At 37.1% G+C, this 18,769-nt stretch overlaps 1 protein-coding gene across 1 annotated transcript in view; it reads left to right on the top strand.

Moving 5' to 3' along the window:
* HUWE1 (HECT, UBA and WWE domain containing E3 ubiquitin protein ligase 1) overlaps positions 1–18,769 on the top strand; it is a gene marked incomplete in the record, with an annotated part of 5,008,559 nt that overhangs the window by 2,720,963 nt on the left and 2,268,827 nt on the right. Inside the window, 1 exon segment of the mRNA XM_044079288.1 lies at positions 3,461–3,656. Coding sequence (XP_043935223.1) covers positions 3,461–3,656 — 196 coding nt within the window.

The raw sequence follows: 18,769 nt of genomic DNA, 5'->3' as shown, positions 1-18,769 counted from the left end.
TATATATATATATGTGTGTGTGTGTGTATAGATGTATATATATATATATATATATATATATATGTATATGTATATATATATATGTGTGTGTGTATATATATAAGACCCCACTGGAAGCTTTAACAGTGTCAGGTGCTTTGATGACTGAAATTCTACAGACTGCGGTGAAGCATGAATCATATCAGAGGGCCCAGAGAGTGCTCTTCAAATCTTGACTAGGGAGAAGATCCTTAGTAAACTAATTGAAATAAGTCATGGAAATGAGCCACTACATTTACTTTAAGTAGATGTTGCACCTTAAAACAATTGCTGGAAAACTAAACCTGTTGCTTCCCTTTAACCTCCTTTTTTCTCTTCTAGGGGGAAGAAATTGTTGGATCTCTCAAGGCTTGTTTAAGGCCATTTTGGTTGTAAAGCCGCTTCCTTTATCCTCAAAACCCCATCAACCACACCATTCAAAAGATTGCTGTAGATTTGTCTTCTACTGAAGATGAGGAGGCTTCTAATTCTGGGCATTCTTTTGTCTATTCCTCTCAAATGCAATTTCCAGGCCATGTTCTTTGAATTATAAAGACTCCATTTCACCTGATTCGCCAGTAGAAGGAACTTAATTTGGAAAGGAAATCTTGAATATTTTGAGTGGAGTAGAGGCAGATTTTCAGATGTGCAGAAAAGGTAGTGCAATCATTTGAAACTCGACACCCCAGCCCCTTCCCCTGTACCCTTCTGTTCTTGGCTATAAATCACCTGAGATACTTTTTTGGATGCTTTTCAGTCCACTTCTGTTGTCCCTGCCTCCCAGCCTCAGGATCCAACAGACCAGACAGATTTCATAAAGTACTTAAGTTTTTGTATAAAAATCTTGTGGCGGATCCTTATGCAGTTTCCCTCTCATTTGATGAGTCTTCTTAATGCTCTACCTACAGACAAGGATAGCAGGGCTATGAATAGGTGGGGTAAAAATGTTCATCTCACCTCTATTTTGACATTCACGGCTACTGATTACCAAATCCAGATGACTAAATTTATATCCATTCTCAGTTTTTTAAATAAGGTAGTGGGGGATTTGTAGGATACTAATTCTAAACAACAAATGTAACCCTTACTTAATCTGGCTACACAAGTGGCCAGACACACCATTAAATGTAGTTATGATGGTGTAGAGACCACGTACAGAGCAGCAGCTTCAGGTTTTGTAATCGACAGGTATTCATGGTTATGTAGCCAGCCTATTCTTGGGGCTTGAAAGTTAAAATACTGGATTTCCCTTTAAACATTGATTTCTTGTTTGTCCCCCAATCTACCAGCGTTTTCAAAATCCTTCAAAAGCAGGGTAAAATCATAAAGGACTGCTGTCCACTTCTGTTTGCCTTTGTTCTTGGGTACCAGAGGCATCAGCCAAACTTGCCTTTTTGTCAGATGGGACCCTAGGCCTAGTCAGCAGCACAGGAATGTTCCCATAAACAGATTCCCTGATAAACCACAGAAGGATGCCTCATGGGAGGCATGTCTTTGGGGGCAAATCTTTAACAATCTACAACCTCTTTCCTCCTGGCTCCCAGCACTACACTCCCCCTCTTAACGATGCCCCAATGTTTCTCTGTATGGGAAAAGATTACCACGGACAAATGGGTGCTATCTTTTAAAAAAAAAAAAAAAAAAATTATCGTTTGGTACGAATTCCCCCTCTGTATGGCACATCCCCACCTCTACACAGCTTAATTTCTTCCTTACCATTTACAGACACTACAGCACAAGACGCAGTAAAACCAATGCCAGAAGAATTTGAAGGAAAGGGATTTTACTCCAATCTTTTCCTAGTACCAAGGAAAGAAGTTCAGCGGCGACCCATACCAGTACAAACTTTCAAAATGCCATCACTGCACACTCTGCTACCTTTCATTCTGCCTCACTTTAAGTAACCCTAGATCTAAAGGATGCTTACTTACGTATACCAGTTCGAACCCCTTGCAGGTGATTCCCCATGTTTTGCATTTGCTCATCTTGCTATCAGTTTACTGCTTTGCCTGTTGTGCTTTCCACGGGTCCAAGATGCTTGTGATCAGCTTCTGCCAAACCCAGTGAATTCAGATTTTCCATACTTAGATGACCTGTTAATCCAAGGCAGCTCACCACAAATTCTTCTACAACATCTCCGGTTCACCCTCCTCATCCTATTTCAGTTGGTTTTCATGATCTACTACAAAAAATCCTCCCTGCATCCATCTCAGGACCAAGTTTTTTTGGGCTGCAGGCTAGATGCACAAAGAATGCAGGCCTTTTTACCTCGGGAGAAGATGCACTCTCTAATAAACTGCTTTAACAACCTTGCCTCCCTCAGCCAATGTTCAATCATGGATCCTAAGGGCTTTGGGGTTCATGGCATCAACTATCCCAATGGCCCCTTAGCCAGACTGCATATGAGCAAAATCCATTTGTACCCAAAAATAAAATTGTCTCCATGCACTCACCATCTGGACACACTGATTCTTTTTTTTTTGCCTTGTCTCAGATGCCGACACTTTTATAGTGGAAGGATCAAGTAAAAGCCCAAATGCTTCCCTTTACTTTTGTAGTACCAGTTCAGGAAGTGTGCACAGATGCCTCTGACAAGGTATGGAGGGGCCTGGACACATAAAGGGCAAGTGACGGCCAATGCTCCTATAAGAACCATCCTTTTGTAGGAAATGAGGGCCCTCATTCAAACTCTTCAGGTCTTTTCACATCTGTGGAAACTAGATACCCTTCAAAGGTTCATAGACAACACAACAGTAATGTGGTACTTAAACAGGTAAGGAGTGACCCAATTTTGCCAATTGTGCTGATTTGACACAATGACAGTGACCTTTCCACCCAGAAAAACATAAAACTCGCAGCCATGTACATTGCATCACCTTGCCTCCTTTTAAACCGACATCAGCAAACCTCAAATTCTGCACCTGGAAAACTGTCTCCTTCAGGCTTTCACTTCATTTAAGAAAGTTTCAGAACTTCATGCTCTCATGGCCATGGTATCCTTTATTTTTCACAAAGTCTCTGATTCCAGTCGATATTTTACAGTTGTGTAACAAATTATTATAATAGTACATGTACTGCTGATCATTGTTGCAGTATTCCCTCCTACCCTTCTTCCCCTGTATACTTATATTTTCTCCTTGCTCCCTGTGTTTCACTCAGTTTGTATCTTATGGGAAGCACCCTAGAACCATTGGGGCTTTATTACCACTTCATAGTAAAGCCTGTACTAGCTAATCAGTTTTTTTTTCAGGATGGTGATTGTCCATATTTTCTTTACACTGTGCATCATGCTGACTGATTGTATGCTCTACCATTGTGATTGTTATTTACGAAGGTTTCATTATTGTTTAATGATGTATGGGGGTATGTCTCAATAATTAAAATAATTTTGCAAAAGGTGCATTGCAGATTTTGTCAATAGGTTCTGATCTTTATCGTCTAGGTTGTGAGATCTGCAGCAACCAGTGGAGCAGGGAGTACAACATCTGGTGTGGTATCAGGCAGTCTTGGTTCAAGGGAGATAAATTACATTCTTCGTGTGTTAGGTCCTGCTGCCTGTCGTAATCCAGAAATATTCATGGAGGTTGCCAACAGTTGTATTCGTATCGCCTTACCTGCACCTCGTGGGTCTGGAACAGGTAAAAAAAAAAAAAGGCTTGATTGTGCTGTTTTCTGTTTGTGTGTGGTGAACTGTGAGCAAATTTAGTAGCATCCTGTATATCACCTCAGGCAGTATCTGCATGCCCTTATTTCTTGAGTAGCTAGCTATACATTTGGTAATACGTTTGGCTAGGTTACTGCTCATTTTCTTGTGCAGCATGCTAATTCATTGTTTAGCTGACGCACAAAAATCCTTAAAGGGAAATTTCAGTATCCACCTTCTACATTCTTTTATGCCATTGTTCGCAATTTGTTTACTTTCAAGTACACACCTAGATGTTTCAAGATCATTAGATCACTTGCAGGAGACTAAGCTGTTTGGGTTTCCTGCCAAGGTCGGTCAGTTTCCAAAGCTTAAGGACACTATCCACATGCCCCAACTTCATAACAGCTGGAGAGAAGTATAAAGTCAGATGCTGGGGTTCCCAAAATTCATAACTTTGCCATTGTAGTGCTCTTCCTTATGGGTTTAGTATGATCAGTAAGCAAGTACTTCTCCTAGGCTGGTCAGATAAGTACTCCATTGGGCAATGCCTTCCATTTTAATGGTCTTTGTGATGAAAAACTTCTCTCAGAAATTATTGCTAAGGGCTAGGATTGGTAATTTTAGCAGTTGTCATCAACTAAAGATACCTTGGGGGACTGGCTAAAATGTGCTGTGAATAGCAGCAGTTCTTTTCAGCTCTCTCTCTCCAATTTTTGTACGACAGGATTTTTTTTTATTAAAACTATTTTAAGAGGTGTTTTTTCTTTATCAATATATACTGTTTAACTTATTGTAGGACAGTATATAAATTTTTTTATGAATTTTTATTTTCCTGTCAGAATTATATTGGATAATTTTTCACTTGTCACTGGATTTCAAAATGAGCTTCTATAAAGTAAACCATCAAGAAACTTCCCTCAAAAAGGAAATACAGTCCCTGTTATCTAACATCCAGGACTTGTCAGTGAAAATAGACAAAATTGACTTTAGATTATGTTAAGGAGAAATGCTGTAAGCAAATGGAAGTTATACATGAAGATCTTCAACAAAAAACAGAAATCTCTATAATTGAACAAGCACTTCATGATAGAGACAACAGACTACAAGAAGGTGAAAACATTGAAATTTTACTAATACAAAATTCTTTACTTCAAGCAAATGTAGATGACTTAGAAAACAGGTCACGTAGAAAGAATATTAGAATTCTCGGCTTAGTAACCTAGTAAACGTTTTGACCTCTTGGCTACATGAAGTTCTTGACCTTCCTGAAGCTCTATCTTTTGTCTTTGAAAGAGCTCACAGATCTTTAGTATCATCTAAAACCAGTAAAAACAATTTAACAAAATCTGTGATTGTGAGATTTCTCTCTTCACGTAACAAGGAAATGGTTCTCAAAACAGTTTGGGCTAAGACTCCCATCAGAATAAAAGATAACATTCATTTTATTATCATTTTGATATTCTCCTATGGTTATAGCTAAAAGGAAGTTCTTTTTGCCTTTAATTAAGGAACTTACAAAATGTCAAATAAAAACACACTTGCTGTTCCCGGATAGATTGAAAATCTTCCTGCAAGATGGTCCAAAAACATTTGAAGACTTAGATGCTGCTGTCTCATTTATCAGATCTAATAAAATTCTTGACAAAATTGAGGAAATGGAATGGGCTAATGCAAGTTTGAAAAGATTAGCTGACAATGGTTCATGGAAAACTTCAGAAAAAAAAGCTAAAAAAAAAAAAAAAAAAAAATGAATAACTACTTGAAGCATTATTATACTTAGCATTTGAATTGCTTATTGAAAACCTGGTATGATTATATTGTTCTTTGTTTGTATGGGCTACATTTATGGACTTAATACCCAGGTGAGCAGTTTATATTTCTGTTTTATTGGACATATAATTTTCTGCACCAGGGAATACAAATGTTTTATACCGGGAAAGTGTTGGTGCAGTGTTTATCTTTCCGATTATTTTTTCTTTCATTGCGGTTGATTTTGAATCCAAATGGTTGGTTTGTGTGTACTGGTGTGGATTTGGTATAAAACCTGCTTGTATGTATGGCCAGTTATTGTTAACCCGGTTTCTGCGGTTTGGAGGCCTTTGACTCTCTCGGAGGCTTTATTCGATTGCACGAGCTTCTACAACTTCCAAAATTTAGTCTACTCATGGTTTCCTGCTGAACTTGCAGCATCTCCTTTTTTCTTCACTCGGAGCTCGTGAGGTCTTCTCGAGCCATTGGGGATACAGGACGTCTTGTTTAGAGAGCATCTGCATGCGCATTGACTTCCTGTGAACTTTAAACTCTGCTCTGATGTCATTCTAGCAGGAAAGAATGTTCAAGTGCCATCGGAGGCTCCGAAGGGATTCAAAACTTCAAAAAAGGATGGGACGAGCTTCTATACAAAATCACTTTTTTTAAGTATATATTTAAATACTTGTTTTACTTGAGGAAGCAGAAAATTTACATTAAAAAAGAGGAAATATGACACTTCATGGACTATATACTTGGGAAGCCTATAAACGCATGGCTTGGTTTGCCTATTGAAATAAATTGTTTAAAATATATATTTTAATTGTAGGATTCCAAAAGGTATGATTTTTGAACTATCGGTGTTAACTTAGCTAATTAAATGAATAAAATGTGAATGCAGTACAATATCAGTATGCCTGTACTATACTAAATGTACTTTCTTATGCAATGTAGTGTATAGAGTACTGTCATACTGCAACACCGATCTAATCTTTTTCATATGTCTGCATCTTATATAGCTTTGTTCATTATCGTTTATTCCTCCACTTAAGAAGGATTTGCAAAAAAATAATACAGGTCTAGGTTTTCCCTTTTCAGGATTCTGTGTTAGTAATTCATGTCAGTTTATACCATTTAATTTCTTTAGCTACATGCAGAAATTTGATACATTTCTGCTGAGTGTTCATTGCAGTGTGAATTTAGAAAGTTCATTAATGTTCATAAACTGAACAGTTTGGCAAGGAATTATATGGTAACAATTAAATGTATTGCTTTTAGAATTCTAGGCTTGGCATACATCAGTAGTTCACCTAAGCAGTACATTACATAGGTTTATGTAATGTTAACAGCTGCAATCATACTCACTATGTACAGTATTGAGAACAACATTTGTACATTTATTTTGATATGCAAAACCTGTTACATGCATTGAAAAAATAGATGGTAACAGGATCTTTAGGGCCTCGATTTTTTTTGCTAACAAGTCTATGACCTGCAGTGATTTTGTATCTTATTTTATGAAGATTTCAAATTTGCTCAAACATTTTATTTCTTTTAATTCAAATATGGACCTGAGTGTGTTTCCTCTAAAGAAAGGAAGGAAAGAAAAATGATGGTAATATTTGTGTATTATCCCCATCCCCTTTATACACACACACTCACACTCTCTCTCTCTCTGTCTCGCTCTCTCTCTCTCACACACACAGACACACACACATTTGTAATTCAATTATTCTGATACAAATTTGAAATTAATTTAGTCTTCCTTTTCATTCTTGTTTTTACTAACATCCCACTAAAATGCAATGTTTTTCATTTGATTTATTGAGTGGGTTAATTCATGTTATGGTTTAGATATATAAAGCTTATATTTGTTGAAATATCAACTGTGTATAGTATAAAAAGTCAAATTTGAACTTTTGAGCCTAGGTTTTATAGTTTCTTGCATTTATTAATATTATTTGATACTTTCTCCTTGATTGAAAAAGGCTGATTTATCTAATGACATGCTATTGATATAATTTTTATTGAACTTTTAACTTCTTGATTTCAATGCAAAGTTATTAAATATATAATTTCACTGATAATTCTTTAAATATATGATGGAAACAAAGTAAGACACTTACATGAATGAGCTTTATGGAAGGTTAGTCTGTTATAAAGTTGAGTAAGTATTTTAATTGTGGTTATAAAAATATATTCAAAGTTCTTGTTGGCAGTTGCTGAATAGCTGTTGCTATTAGACAGGTGGTGAATTTCGGTAGTAAATGCTGCTTAGATTAGGAGTTTTTAACTCCAGAAAGGGTATGGGTAAATTCAATTCTACATTTTTATATTTTCATTGTTACAAAGTATATTGACGTTCACTTTGTCTTTGTATATTAAAAAAACTGTGCATAACAGACATTATTTGAATTGTGTTTTTCTACTATTTGTTTAGTATCTGATGAACTTCCTCATGTTTTTTCCACAAAAAATATTAATGGCCAACTTGCTTTCAATTCACATAAACAATCTTAAATGTTTCTTTTAAAAGGTATTTCTATGGAGCAATACAGTACATCTCCCTAAGATTATAAAAGTCTGTAAAGATAAAGGAATGTTTTGCTCTCACAACTGAGTTGAACAAAAAAGTATTTGTTTAAACCACTTTCCAAAAATGGATAAAAATACCACTGAAGACCAGGAACCAAAACCTCCAGCACATTTTTTTATTCTCACAGCAGATTAATCTTATAGCAGTAAAACAATGTCTCTTAGCGCCTCGGCTTGAACACAGCCTTTATAGAGTAAAGTAGTAAAATTATTTATATTTATAAATATTTATTGGTTACCTGGAATTGGGTTGAATATATTAAAACAGCATTTAATCCTGATTTTCAATTTTTCTAAAGGCAACATTGTAATAGGGGACTTTAACTGTATATTAAACGATAAAGACACTAATACCAAGGGCAAAAGGAGGATTTCAGCGTCAGCTAAACTGTTAAAAGATTTTACTGAATTATATCTTCTGAACGACATTAACAATTTTGCTCATCCAAGTTCATTATTTTTTTACTTTTTACTCTTGTAGACATAATACTCATTGTAAAATAAAAAAAACGAAAAAACAACACAGGCTCTGATCTGGCTAGAATAACTCCAAAAACGTTTAATGTGAAGCGCTTTTAGTCTTCCACCTTTGGAAGACTTCATCAGACAAAAGAAAAAAAACTTCATACACAGTTTTAAAAGGAAAAAGGCAGCAAAGCACAGTAATTGGATTCAGCCACCATTCAATTAACCAATTAAATACCAAGTTAAATAATTAAGTGTTATGCATCAAAAACCTTGAATATAAAAGGGTGTTTTCTTCTGACCAACAATTAATCAAGAACAGGGAAGTGAAACTGAGAAGGGACATCAGTGACTATAAGAATGGGGTTGCATACCCAAAACCACCACCCTTTCTAGGTAAGGGTATGTATTTCGTCATGCCCTTGCACAACGTACAAATGTTGTGAACACGGTCAATGGGAACGATTCTGAGGTACCCGTGAGGGTAGGACCAGGAGTCAGCGATCTAGATCTGTTTGAGGGCAGCTGGAGTGACAACGTTGCTGACAAAGCATCATGTTACCAACGTGGTTGGCAACAGCCACTACAGCAGTAACGAAATGAATGATTCTTTTTCCAACAGGGGCCAGAACCAACCACAGAGATGCAACAAGAGGGGCACGAAGGAGAATCACAAGTACAACAGATAACTAATGCACCTGTCATTTTGTTGAATGGTAGTGGTGATTTCAAGGTGTACAATTTCTCAAGTTACACCATTTGCCAGGAGTTGTGTGAACTTTTCAGTAAGGGTTTGACTTTCATACCCAAGGAACATTTTGACTTACCAGGGGTTTTGATTGATTTGAAATTATATATTCAAAAATTTTACTTGTCTGTAATTTTTGGAGGTATGGATTACATCAATGACCCTTTAAGAGTGGCTAGTACGTACAACCCACCTGTCTACCCCATTCTGTCTTTGTTCGAGCACATGTGTGAGTCCGATTTGAGGTCTCTACATATGAGTGCTAGAAAAAATGTTAAGAACATAACTGAGGATGAAGCTGAAGCTTTGAGATTGGTTACAGCCTTACCGGTCCGGTTTTTGAAACCGGACAAAGGTGGAGGTTTGGTGATCATGGACAATGATGACTATGACAGCAGAATGTTTGACGTGCTAGATAGTAAGATCTACATGAGGTCCAGCATTCATGAAATGAATATTGCTTATAAAAGAAACTTCCTTAGGGATTTGTTGATAGAAGGGTTGATCAGTGTTGACGTTTATAATTACCTTGTGATTTTGAAGCCAAGAATACCCAATTTGGTTGGTTTACCTAAACTACATAAAAACATTGAAAATCCTCCTATGAGGGCTTTGGTGAATGCAAGGTCTTCTATTACATATGCATGCTCTAAGTTTGTGGATGACTTATTAAAGAAATATGTAGTGAGGGAGGAACAGATATGCAAAGACTCTTGGGCTTTTTTGAAAAATTTAGAAAAATGTACATTTCTTGACAACATTTTTTTCTTAACAATAGATGTGGTGGACCTTTATTTCTCCATACCACACGACATAAGGTTAGAGTATATCACTAAAACTTATTTCTTATGGAGCAGAGAGTGATGAAATATGTTTGATTCAAGAATTACTGGATGTGATTTTGAACAGCTACGTCAGTTTCAATGACAACATCTACAAGCAATTAGTAAGGGTAGCGATGGGTTCCCCATGTGGGGCAAGTTTTGCTAATTTATTTCTAGCACAGTGGGAACACGAACACATATTTAGTAAAGACATCCATAAGAAAGTAAAGCTTTACAGTAGGTTTTTGGATGATATTTTCATCATGATTCAAGGGAGTGCAGATGAAGCATGTAGCTTTGTGGAGGCATTAAACAACATTACTTCTTTCTTAAGATTCACACACACATACAAAGAGGACACTATCAGTTATTTAGGGACACTATCCGTTATTTAGATGTGAAATTGGTAAGGGACACTGTATGAAAATGCTATTTGGCTAAAACTTTCAGGAAGCCTACGTATTCCAACACGTTGATGCACTTTTCCAGTTGTCACCCATTCCATCAGAAGAAATCTGTCCTAAAGGGACAGTTAGTAAGAGCAGCTCGAATGACATCTGAAGACACGTCATTTGACAATGAATGTATCTTGTTGAAGCACATGTTTCAGTCGTGGTTACCCAGAGTCATTAGTTGATGAGGTGGTAAGAGAGGTTTGTAGTAGGAGACTATCAGGTATTTTTAATCCCATCCTTACCGTAAAAGGAGATTTCGTTTTGGATGTGGAAGAAGAATTGAGTGTGGTGGTGCTCAGTACAAGTTCACCACCAGTAGTCGTGGTCTCAACAGGTACAGACTTTGTTTGTTAAAAGAAGAGTTTTATTACCCCTTTTACTTTGGAAGCGAAGTTCATTAGCAACATCCTTAGAAGAAATTGGCACTTATTGGCCTTTGAGAAGGATTTAGTAGAGAAATTAGGTGACGAACCAGTTATTATTTTTAGAAAAGGTAGAAATCTAAAAAGTATCATGGAAAGTACGATTATGAAACCCACTAGAACAGAGGGCACATACAAATGTGAGGTATGTAATTATTGTAAATTCATTTCTACAGGGTCTAGTTTCACAGTGAATCAACACATATTTAAAGCCAGAGGCCGGTACAGTTGTAGTTCTAAATCAGTGGTTTACCTGGCTTCCTGTCAGTCATGTCTAGCTTTTTATATCGGCAAAACTGACAGGAAATTAAGAGGATTTATGAACACACATATCATATAAGGAAGAAGAGTAGTACCAATGCCCTAGCGAGACACTGCAACATGAATCTTACCCAAGCTTTTTTGTTTAAAGTGATAGATCAGGTAGTGGTTGATGAAAAAGGTGGGACCACATCAGTTACTGTTAGAGAAACGTGAACTTGTTTGGCAACTTAGGCTGAATTCCTACACTCCCCCTGATTTAAATGAGGTCACATGTTTGACTTGTATTTTGAAGTTGAGAAGTCTATTGAGGTGACACGCACAGTATTTCATTTAATGTTAGCAAAAGGTAGCAACTATTGTAGTTTATTCGTGTTTTTCGTCGAGTTCCTTTGCACATTTTTGTAGTATTGTACTAAAAATTTGTGTTTAAATTTTTCAACATTTTTAGAACACAGATCTCTAAGGTCTTACAATACTGTATGTATTTGTACTTTTAGGTATTTGACACCCTGTCCATAGTTTTTGACATTTTTGCTTCAGACACTGTCACCTCTTGGTGTTGTGAGCAGTAGTCTGTTATATTTGTACTCATTTTATACTTATTACATTCTTTTCTTCTTTTACTCTCCAAGCATATATTTAAAACTACATTTTCCTACATTTATGCTTTTCATTCAGTATTTCTGTACTTTGTTAGAGGACAGTTTTGCATTTTTTTTTTAAATGAAAGTTTTAAACAGAAGTTTTAAATGAATGATTTTATTTTGCTGACATGAGCTTTTTTAACACAAGAAAAAGGTTTTTGATGCAGAACACTTGTAATTATTTAACTTGGTATTTAATTAGTTAATTGAATGGTGGCTGAATCCAGTTACTGTGCTTTGCTTTGGCGCCTTTTTCCTTTTAAAACTGACGTTTTTTTTTCTTTTGTCTGATGAAGTCTTCCAAAGGTGGAAGACGAAAAGCGCTTCACATTAAACTTTTTTGGAGTTATTCTAGCCAGATTGGAGCCTGTGTTGTTTTTTCATTTTGGAGAGTTTGTTCCAGTTATTTTCACTCATTGCAAAACAGGCTATTAGTCAGTTCTTTAGAAATATAAGCTATCTAAACAAGGGTCATCTCCAGTCCCTTATCAGGTCATACTATAAATATTTGAGTTATTAATTAACACAACTCATAATATTCAGATTTAAATATTCCCTGCATACATTACAAAATTAAGATTATAAAGAATTCCTTTCATCAAAAACTCAAAACTTTATTACTTTAAAAGCTACAAATGACATTTCTGAAATGTATATACGGGATGCTTTAAAGCCTTACTTAATGTGGCAAATCATTACTTGGTATAATAAACAAAGCTATTGGATGAAGAATTGCAAGACATACAATTCAAATTAGATAACTTAAAACTTAATATTAGAGATAAAGATAAAAATGAAAAAGAAAAATAATCTCATTAAATGATACTTTGAGATTCTAAGTCATAAAACTGTGATTAGTTTAGAGAAATTTAAATTTATAAACTTTCCTACCAATCAATATGTTGGCCAACAAAACCAGAAGACTTAAAATGAATCATATTAATGATTTTCTCTCCTAAAAGAAAATGGTCTCTTATCTACAGAATATTATAATAGAATTTAGAGATTTTCTCAATATTAACCAGAAACCTAGGATCATAGATTCTAAAGAGTTGATCAAAGCTTTCATCTCTAAATACACTTAAATAGATTATCAGAAGAACAATCTGCCATAATAGATCAGGATCAAGTTAGTAAACTAAAACAAAATATAGCACCTGGTAACGATGGTATTACTCCCGAAATATACAAAATCTTGCCCAAAACTGCTTTAAATCTACTTCATGTTTATTATTTCTCAAAACAATGCTACTACTACACCTTCCTGGAAATATACCTTTATATCTCCCTTAGTAAAATCTAATAAGGATCCCACAAAATGCTCTTCATATAGGCTAATTTCTTTTCTAAGCACTGATTATTAAATGTTTATCCATATATGCAGACAGGCAAAAAATATTTCTTCCATCTCTAGTAGATCAGATAGATTTTATTGTAAATAGAAATAAATCTGATAATATAAAAGTCATCATCCTCTTTCGGCTGTTCCCGTTAGGGGTCGTCACAGCGGATCACCTGTTTCCATTTCTTCCTGTCCTCTGCATCTTGCTCGGTCACACCAACCACCTGCATGTCCTCTCTCACCACATCCATAAACCTTATCTTAGGCCTTCCTCTTTTCCTGTTGCCTGGTAGCTTCATCCTTAGCATCTTTTTCCCAATATACTCAGCATCCCCCATCAGCACGTCCAAACCAACATAATTTTGCCTCTCTGGCTTTGTCTCCAAACCTTCCAACTTGGGCTTGACCCTCAAATATACCTATTCCTAATCCTGTCCACCCTCGTCACACCCAGTGCAAATCTTAACATCTTTAACTCTGCCACATCCAGCTCAAACTCCTACCTTTTTGTCATTGCCACTGTCTCCAACCCATATAACATAGCTGGTCTCACTACCCTCTTGTAGACATTCCCTTTCACTCTTACAGGTATTCATCTGTCACAAATCACTCCTGACGCTCTTCTCCACCCACTCCATTCTGCCTGTGCTCTCTTCTTCACCTCTCTTCCACACTCATTGTTACTCTGAACTATTGACCCCAAGTATTTAAACTCATCCACCTTCGCCACCTCTACTCCTTGCATCCTCACCATTCCTCTATCCTCCCTCTCATTCACACACACATATTCTGTCTTAGTCCTGCTGACCTTCATTCCTCTTCTCTCTAGAACATATTTCCATCTCTACAGGGTCTCCTTCACCTGTTCCCTACTCTCACTACAGATCACAATGTCATCTGCAAACATCATAGTCCATGGGGACTCCTGTCTGATCCAGTTTGTCAACCAGTCCATCACCATTGCAAATAAGAAAGGGCTCAGAGCTGATCCTTGATGTAACCCCCCACCTCCACCTTAAACACATCCATCACTCCCACCGCAGACCTCACCGCTGTCACACTACCCTCGTACATATCCTGTACCACTCTTACATACTTTTCTGACACTCCTCTGACTTCCTAATACAATACTACAACTCCTCTCTAGGCACCCTGTCATATGCTTTCTCTAAGTCTACAAAAACACAATGCAACTCCTCCTGACCTTCTCTGTACTTCAACACTCTCAGAACAAACATCACATCTGTAGTGCTCTTTCCTGGCATGAAACCATACTGCTGATCACTAATCATCACATCCCTTCTTAACATAGCGTCCACTACTCTTTCCCATAACTTCATGCTGTGACAGATCAATTTAATCCCTCTGTAGTTACTACAGCTCTGCACATCACCCTTATTCTTAAAAATCGGTACCAAAACACTTTTTCTCCATTCCTCAGGCATCCTCTCACTTTCCAAGATTTCATTAAACAATCTGGTTAAAAACTTCACTGCCATTGCACCTAAACCCCTCCCTGCTTCCACAGGTATCTCATCTGGGCCAACAGCCTTTCCATTCTTCATTCTCTTCATAGCTATCCTTACTTCCTCCTTGCTAATCCATTGTACTTCATGATTCACTATCCCTACATCATCCAACCTTCTCTCCATCTCATTGTCTTCATTCATCAACCCCTGAAAGTACTCTTTCCATCTCCTTAACACACACTCCTTGCTTGTGAGTATGTTTCACTCATTATCCTTGATCACCTTTACCTGCTGCACATATTTACTAGCTCTGTCCCTCTGTCTAGCCAATCTGTACAGGACCTTTTCTCCCTCCTTAGTGTCCAACCTTTCATACAACTCTTCATATGCCTTATCATTAGCCTTCGCCACCTCTCTCTTTGCCATGCACCTCATCTCCTTATACTCCTGTCTACTTTCTTCATCTCTCTGACAATCCCATTTCTTTGCCATCCTCTTTGTCTGTAAACTCTCCTGTACTTCCTCATTCCACCTCCATGTCTCCTTGTCGTCCTTCCTCTGTCCAGATGTGATACCACTCACCTTTCTAACCATCTCCCTTACTAGATCTGCTGTAGTTACCCATCAGTTTGGTAACTCTTCAGTGCCTCCCAGTGCCCGTCTTAACTCATCCCTGAACTCCACCTCACAATTACCCCTTTTCAATTTCTACCATTTGATCCTTGGTGCTGCCCTCACACTCCTCCTCCTCTTCTTGATCACCAATGTCATCCTACAAACCACCATCCTATGGTGCCTAATTACACTTTCTCCAGTCACCACTTTACAGTCACCAACCTCCTTCAAACTGGCCCTCCCACATAAGATATAATCCACCTGTGTGCATCTTCCTCCACTCTTGTATGTCACCCTTTGTTCCTCCCTCTTAAAATACATATTCACCACAGTCATGTCCATCCTTTTTGCAAAATCCACTACCGTCTGACCTCCTGCATTCCTTTGTTTAACACCATACCTACCCATCACTTCCTCATCCCCTCTGTTCCCTTCACCAACATGCCCATTGAAATCTGCACCAATCACCACTCTCTCACCCTTGGGTACAGTCATCACCACTTCATCCAAGTCACTCCAAAATGTTTCTTTCTCATCCATTGCACACCCAACTTGTGGAGCATATGCACTAACAACATTCATCATTACACCATAAATTTCCAGCTTCATAAACATCACACTATCCGACACTTTCACCTCCAAAACACTCTTAGCATACTGTTCCTTCACGCCATTTCTCCTCCCATCCACACCATGATAAAACAATTTGAACCCACCTCCGATACACCTAGCCTTACTCCCCTTCCATCTGGTCTCTTGCAACACACAATATACCAACCTTCCTTCTGTCCATCATATCAGCTAGCTCTCTCCCTATACCAGTCATGCTGCCAACATTCAGTTTTCCGACCCTCACTACCACAGTCCTAGCCTTTCTCCTCTCTTCTTGCCTTCGGCCATGCCTTCTGCCTCTTTTCCTCCTTAGGCCAACAGTAGCCCAATTTCTGCCAGCACCCTGTTGGCTAACTGTACTGGTGGCGGTTGTTGTTAACCCAGGCCTCGACCCATCCGGTATGGAAATATTTATTGGTGTCTGCATGAAATGATTTGGTGAAGTTTTACGCTGGATGCCCTTCCTGACACAACCCTCCCCATTTATCCGGGCTTAATTACCCTGATTGAATCTGCAAAGAACTTAAAAGTCTGACATTAAAAAGCCTTGATATAAACTGTGCCTTTGACTCCATTAACTGGGACTATTTATTTATATTAATGGAAAAGTTAAAATTCTCAAATAACTTTATAAGTCTTATTACACAACTATATAAAGGTAGTAAGTCATATATTGAAGTTGGTACCAGTATTTCGCAAAAAATACTAATAACCAAGGGGACTAAACAAGGATGTCCCTTATCCCACTCCTCTTTAATCGTGGAACCTTGGACTAATTTAATTAGGATGGATAAAGAAATTGAAGGTTTTGATTTGTCTTCTGATTCTCCCAAAATACAGTTATTCACACCATATGCTTGTACCCTTAGCGGGGGGATAATACATCTATTTTAGCACTTTTTAATGCTATGGAATTATTTAAAAAAAAGTCTGGATTAACCTTCAGTAATAAAACAAAAATTCTTTCCATTTACCCAAGAAAAATTACATAATAGATAACTATAAAAAAAATTAGCACAGGATGACCAAATATATTTGGGAATAACAGTAACAACTAATATCAAAGATATTATTCAACTAAACTATAATAGCCTATTTGCAGTAGAAGAACTTATAAGTAAATGGAAGAAGTTTCCTTTTACTATGGAAGAAAAACTTTGTTATAAAAATTTTACTTCCTAAAGTACTTTATAATATACAGTCAGTATATTTACCTCCACCAAAATAAGTAATTAAAAAATTTAACTTGATTCAAAAATTCTTATGGTTTCCAAATAAACCCTGAATACCACTAACTGACCACATGAGAGACTGGAATTACAGAGGTATTGGTTGCCCATCCTGGAATTGTATTCACTTTCATCTGTGATTAAATCTATAACTTTTCTTATAGCTATAGAATATATTTCAAAATGGAAGACATTTTTAGAAATATCTTTTGATTAATATAACCTCCCTAATTGCCAAAAATTATCTATAGTGAATAATTCATTCATTTGGTTATTAAAATATTATCTTTCTACATATACTCTTGTGCATAAATCTAATATGTTACTTCTGTTAAAAGCATTTAGAAATTATTATAAATCCTCAGAATATAAGGCTTGGTTTTTTAATCCTCTTTCCTATTGCTTTTATTCAAGGAGTTATTTTTTCTTCTGATCATGCAAAAATGTGTCTCTTCACAGAAAAAAAAATAATATACTGGTTTCAGTTGGTGGTAAAAGATGAGTTAAAATCAGTTGACTTTTTGACAGCTGAATTTGAAACACATGCATGCAGACAGCTTTTTAAATAAATTTGTTCTGACCTCTCCTGCAGTGTAAAAATCAGTACTTAAACTTGTACATCATTTGATGTTATCCACACAACATAAATCTCCTATTAAAAATAAATTGTCATACATATATAGAACAATTAGAAATAACAGTGATGCTGACCCTGAGAGTACTGGAACCATTTGTTTTACTATGATCACCCCAATGATCAAAATAAACAGACTATATTAGAATCAGCTAATAAGACTACTTTGATTAAATGGAAACTATTTACATGGGAATATATGTACAAGTCTTAACTCCTTAAGCAATAAGTAAATTTAGTAAGAAGAAAAATACATAATGGATATGTAAAAATGAAGTGAAAGCTGATTGGTCACACATTTTGACTGCGTAGCTTTAAAGTACTGGGAGGGTATCAGTCTTTTTGCAAGCTTTATTTACAGATAATGTTATGCTTACTAAATCTCTGGTTCTGTTTAATACTCCAGTACCTGAACGTATTAAGAAAGTTATATATGCTATGATTTGGTCCATATTACTTTTGCCAGAAAAATTGTTACAAGAAATTGGACTGCCCTAGAGAGTCCCTCACCAAGGACACTGATTTCGAGGAGGTAGATGGGTCCCCCAGGCTTCCACCTGGTGTCCTTTTGGGACGTCATTGAAATTCTCAAGCATAGAGGTGGTTGGTCTTCTCCCACCCTGTCTTCAGAGGAGTCTGTGTTTCTGAAGGCCTTCAGGACAGGCCCATTTTCTACCTGGGTATCCCTTCCTGCCAGCGAGCCTGTGGAACTCCTTACTGGCAGGGCTTGGAAAGAGCCAGACATATGGAACCGGTACCTAAAAAGGGGGACAGATTCCTTAGCTCCCCCCACCCCCACCCAAAGATAAGGCTTTTTGGACTATGGGTAATCCCCATTGATGCCATTGTGGTGGCTGCTGCTAAGAAAGAGTTAGCGGAGCAGAGCTCCTCTGTCCATTCCCCTGAAGAGTCTCGGGTGATTGACCGCTTTGGAAAGAGCTTATTTGCTTCAGGTACAATCTGGACAGGGAGCAGCCAACTACATGGCACATTTTACCCGGCATCAGATGGATTTAGTATTGGAACTCGCCACTTCCC

The sequence above is a fragment of the Protopterus annectens genome, chromosome 8.part0 (assembly GCF_019279795.1).
Source record: "Protopterus annectens isolate FY-2018-M chromosome 8.part0, PAN1.0, whole genome shotgun sequence".
Lineage (NCBI taxonomy): Eukaryota > Metazoa > Chordata > Ceratodontiformes > Protopteridae > Protopterus > Protopterus annectens.
The sequence above is the reverse complement of the archived record's forward strand: the minus strand, read 5'-3'. Positions and strand labels throughout refer to the sequence as shown.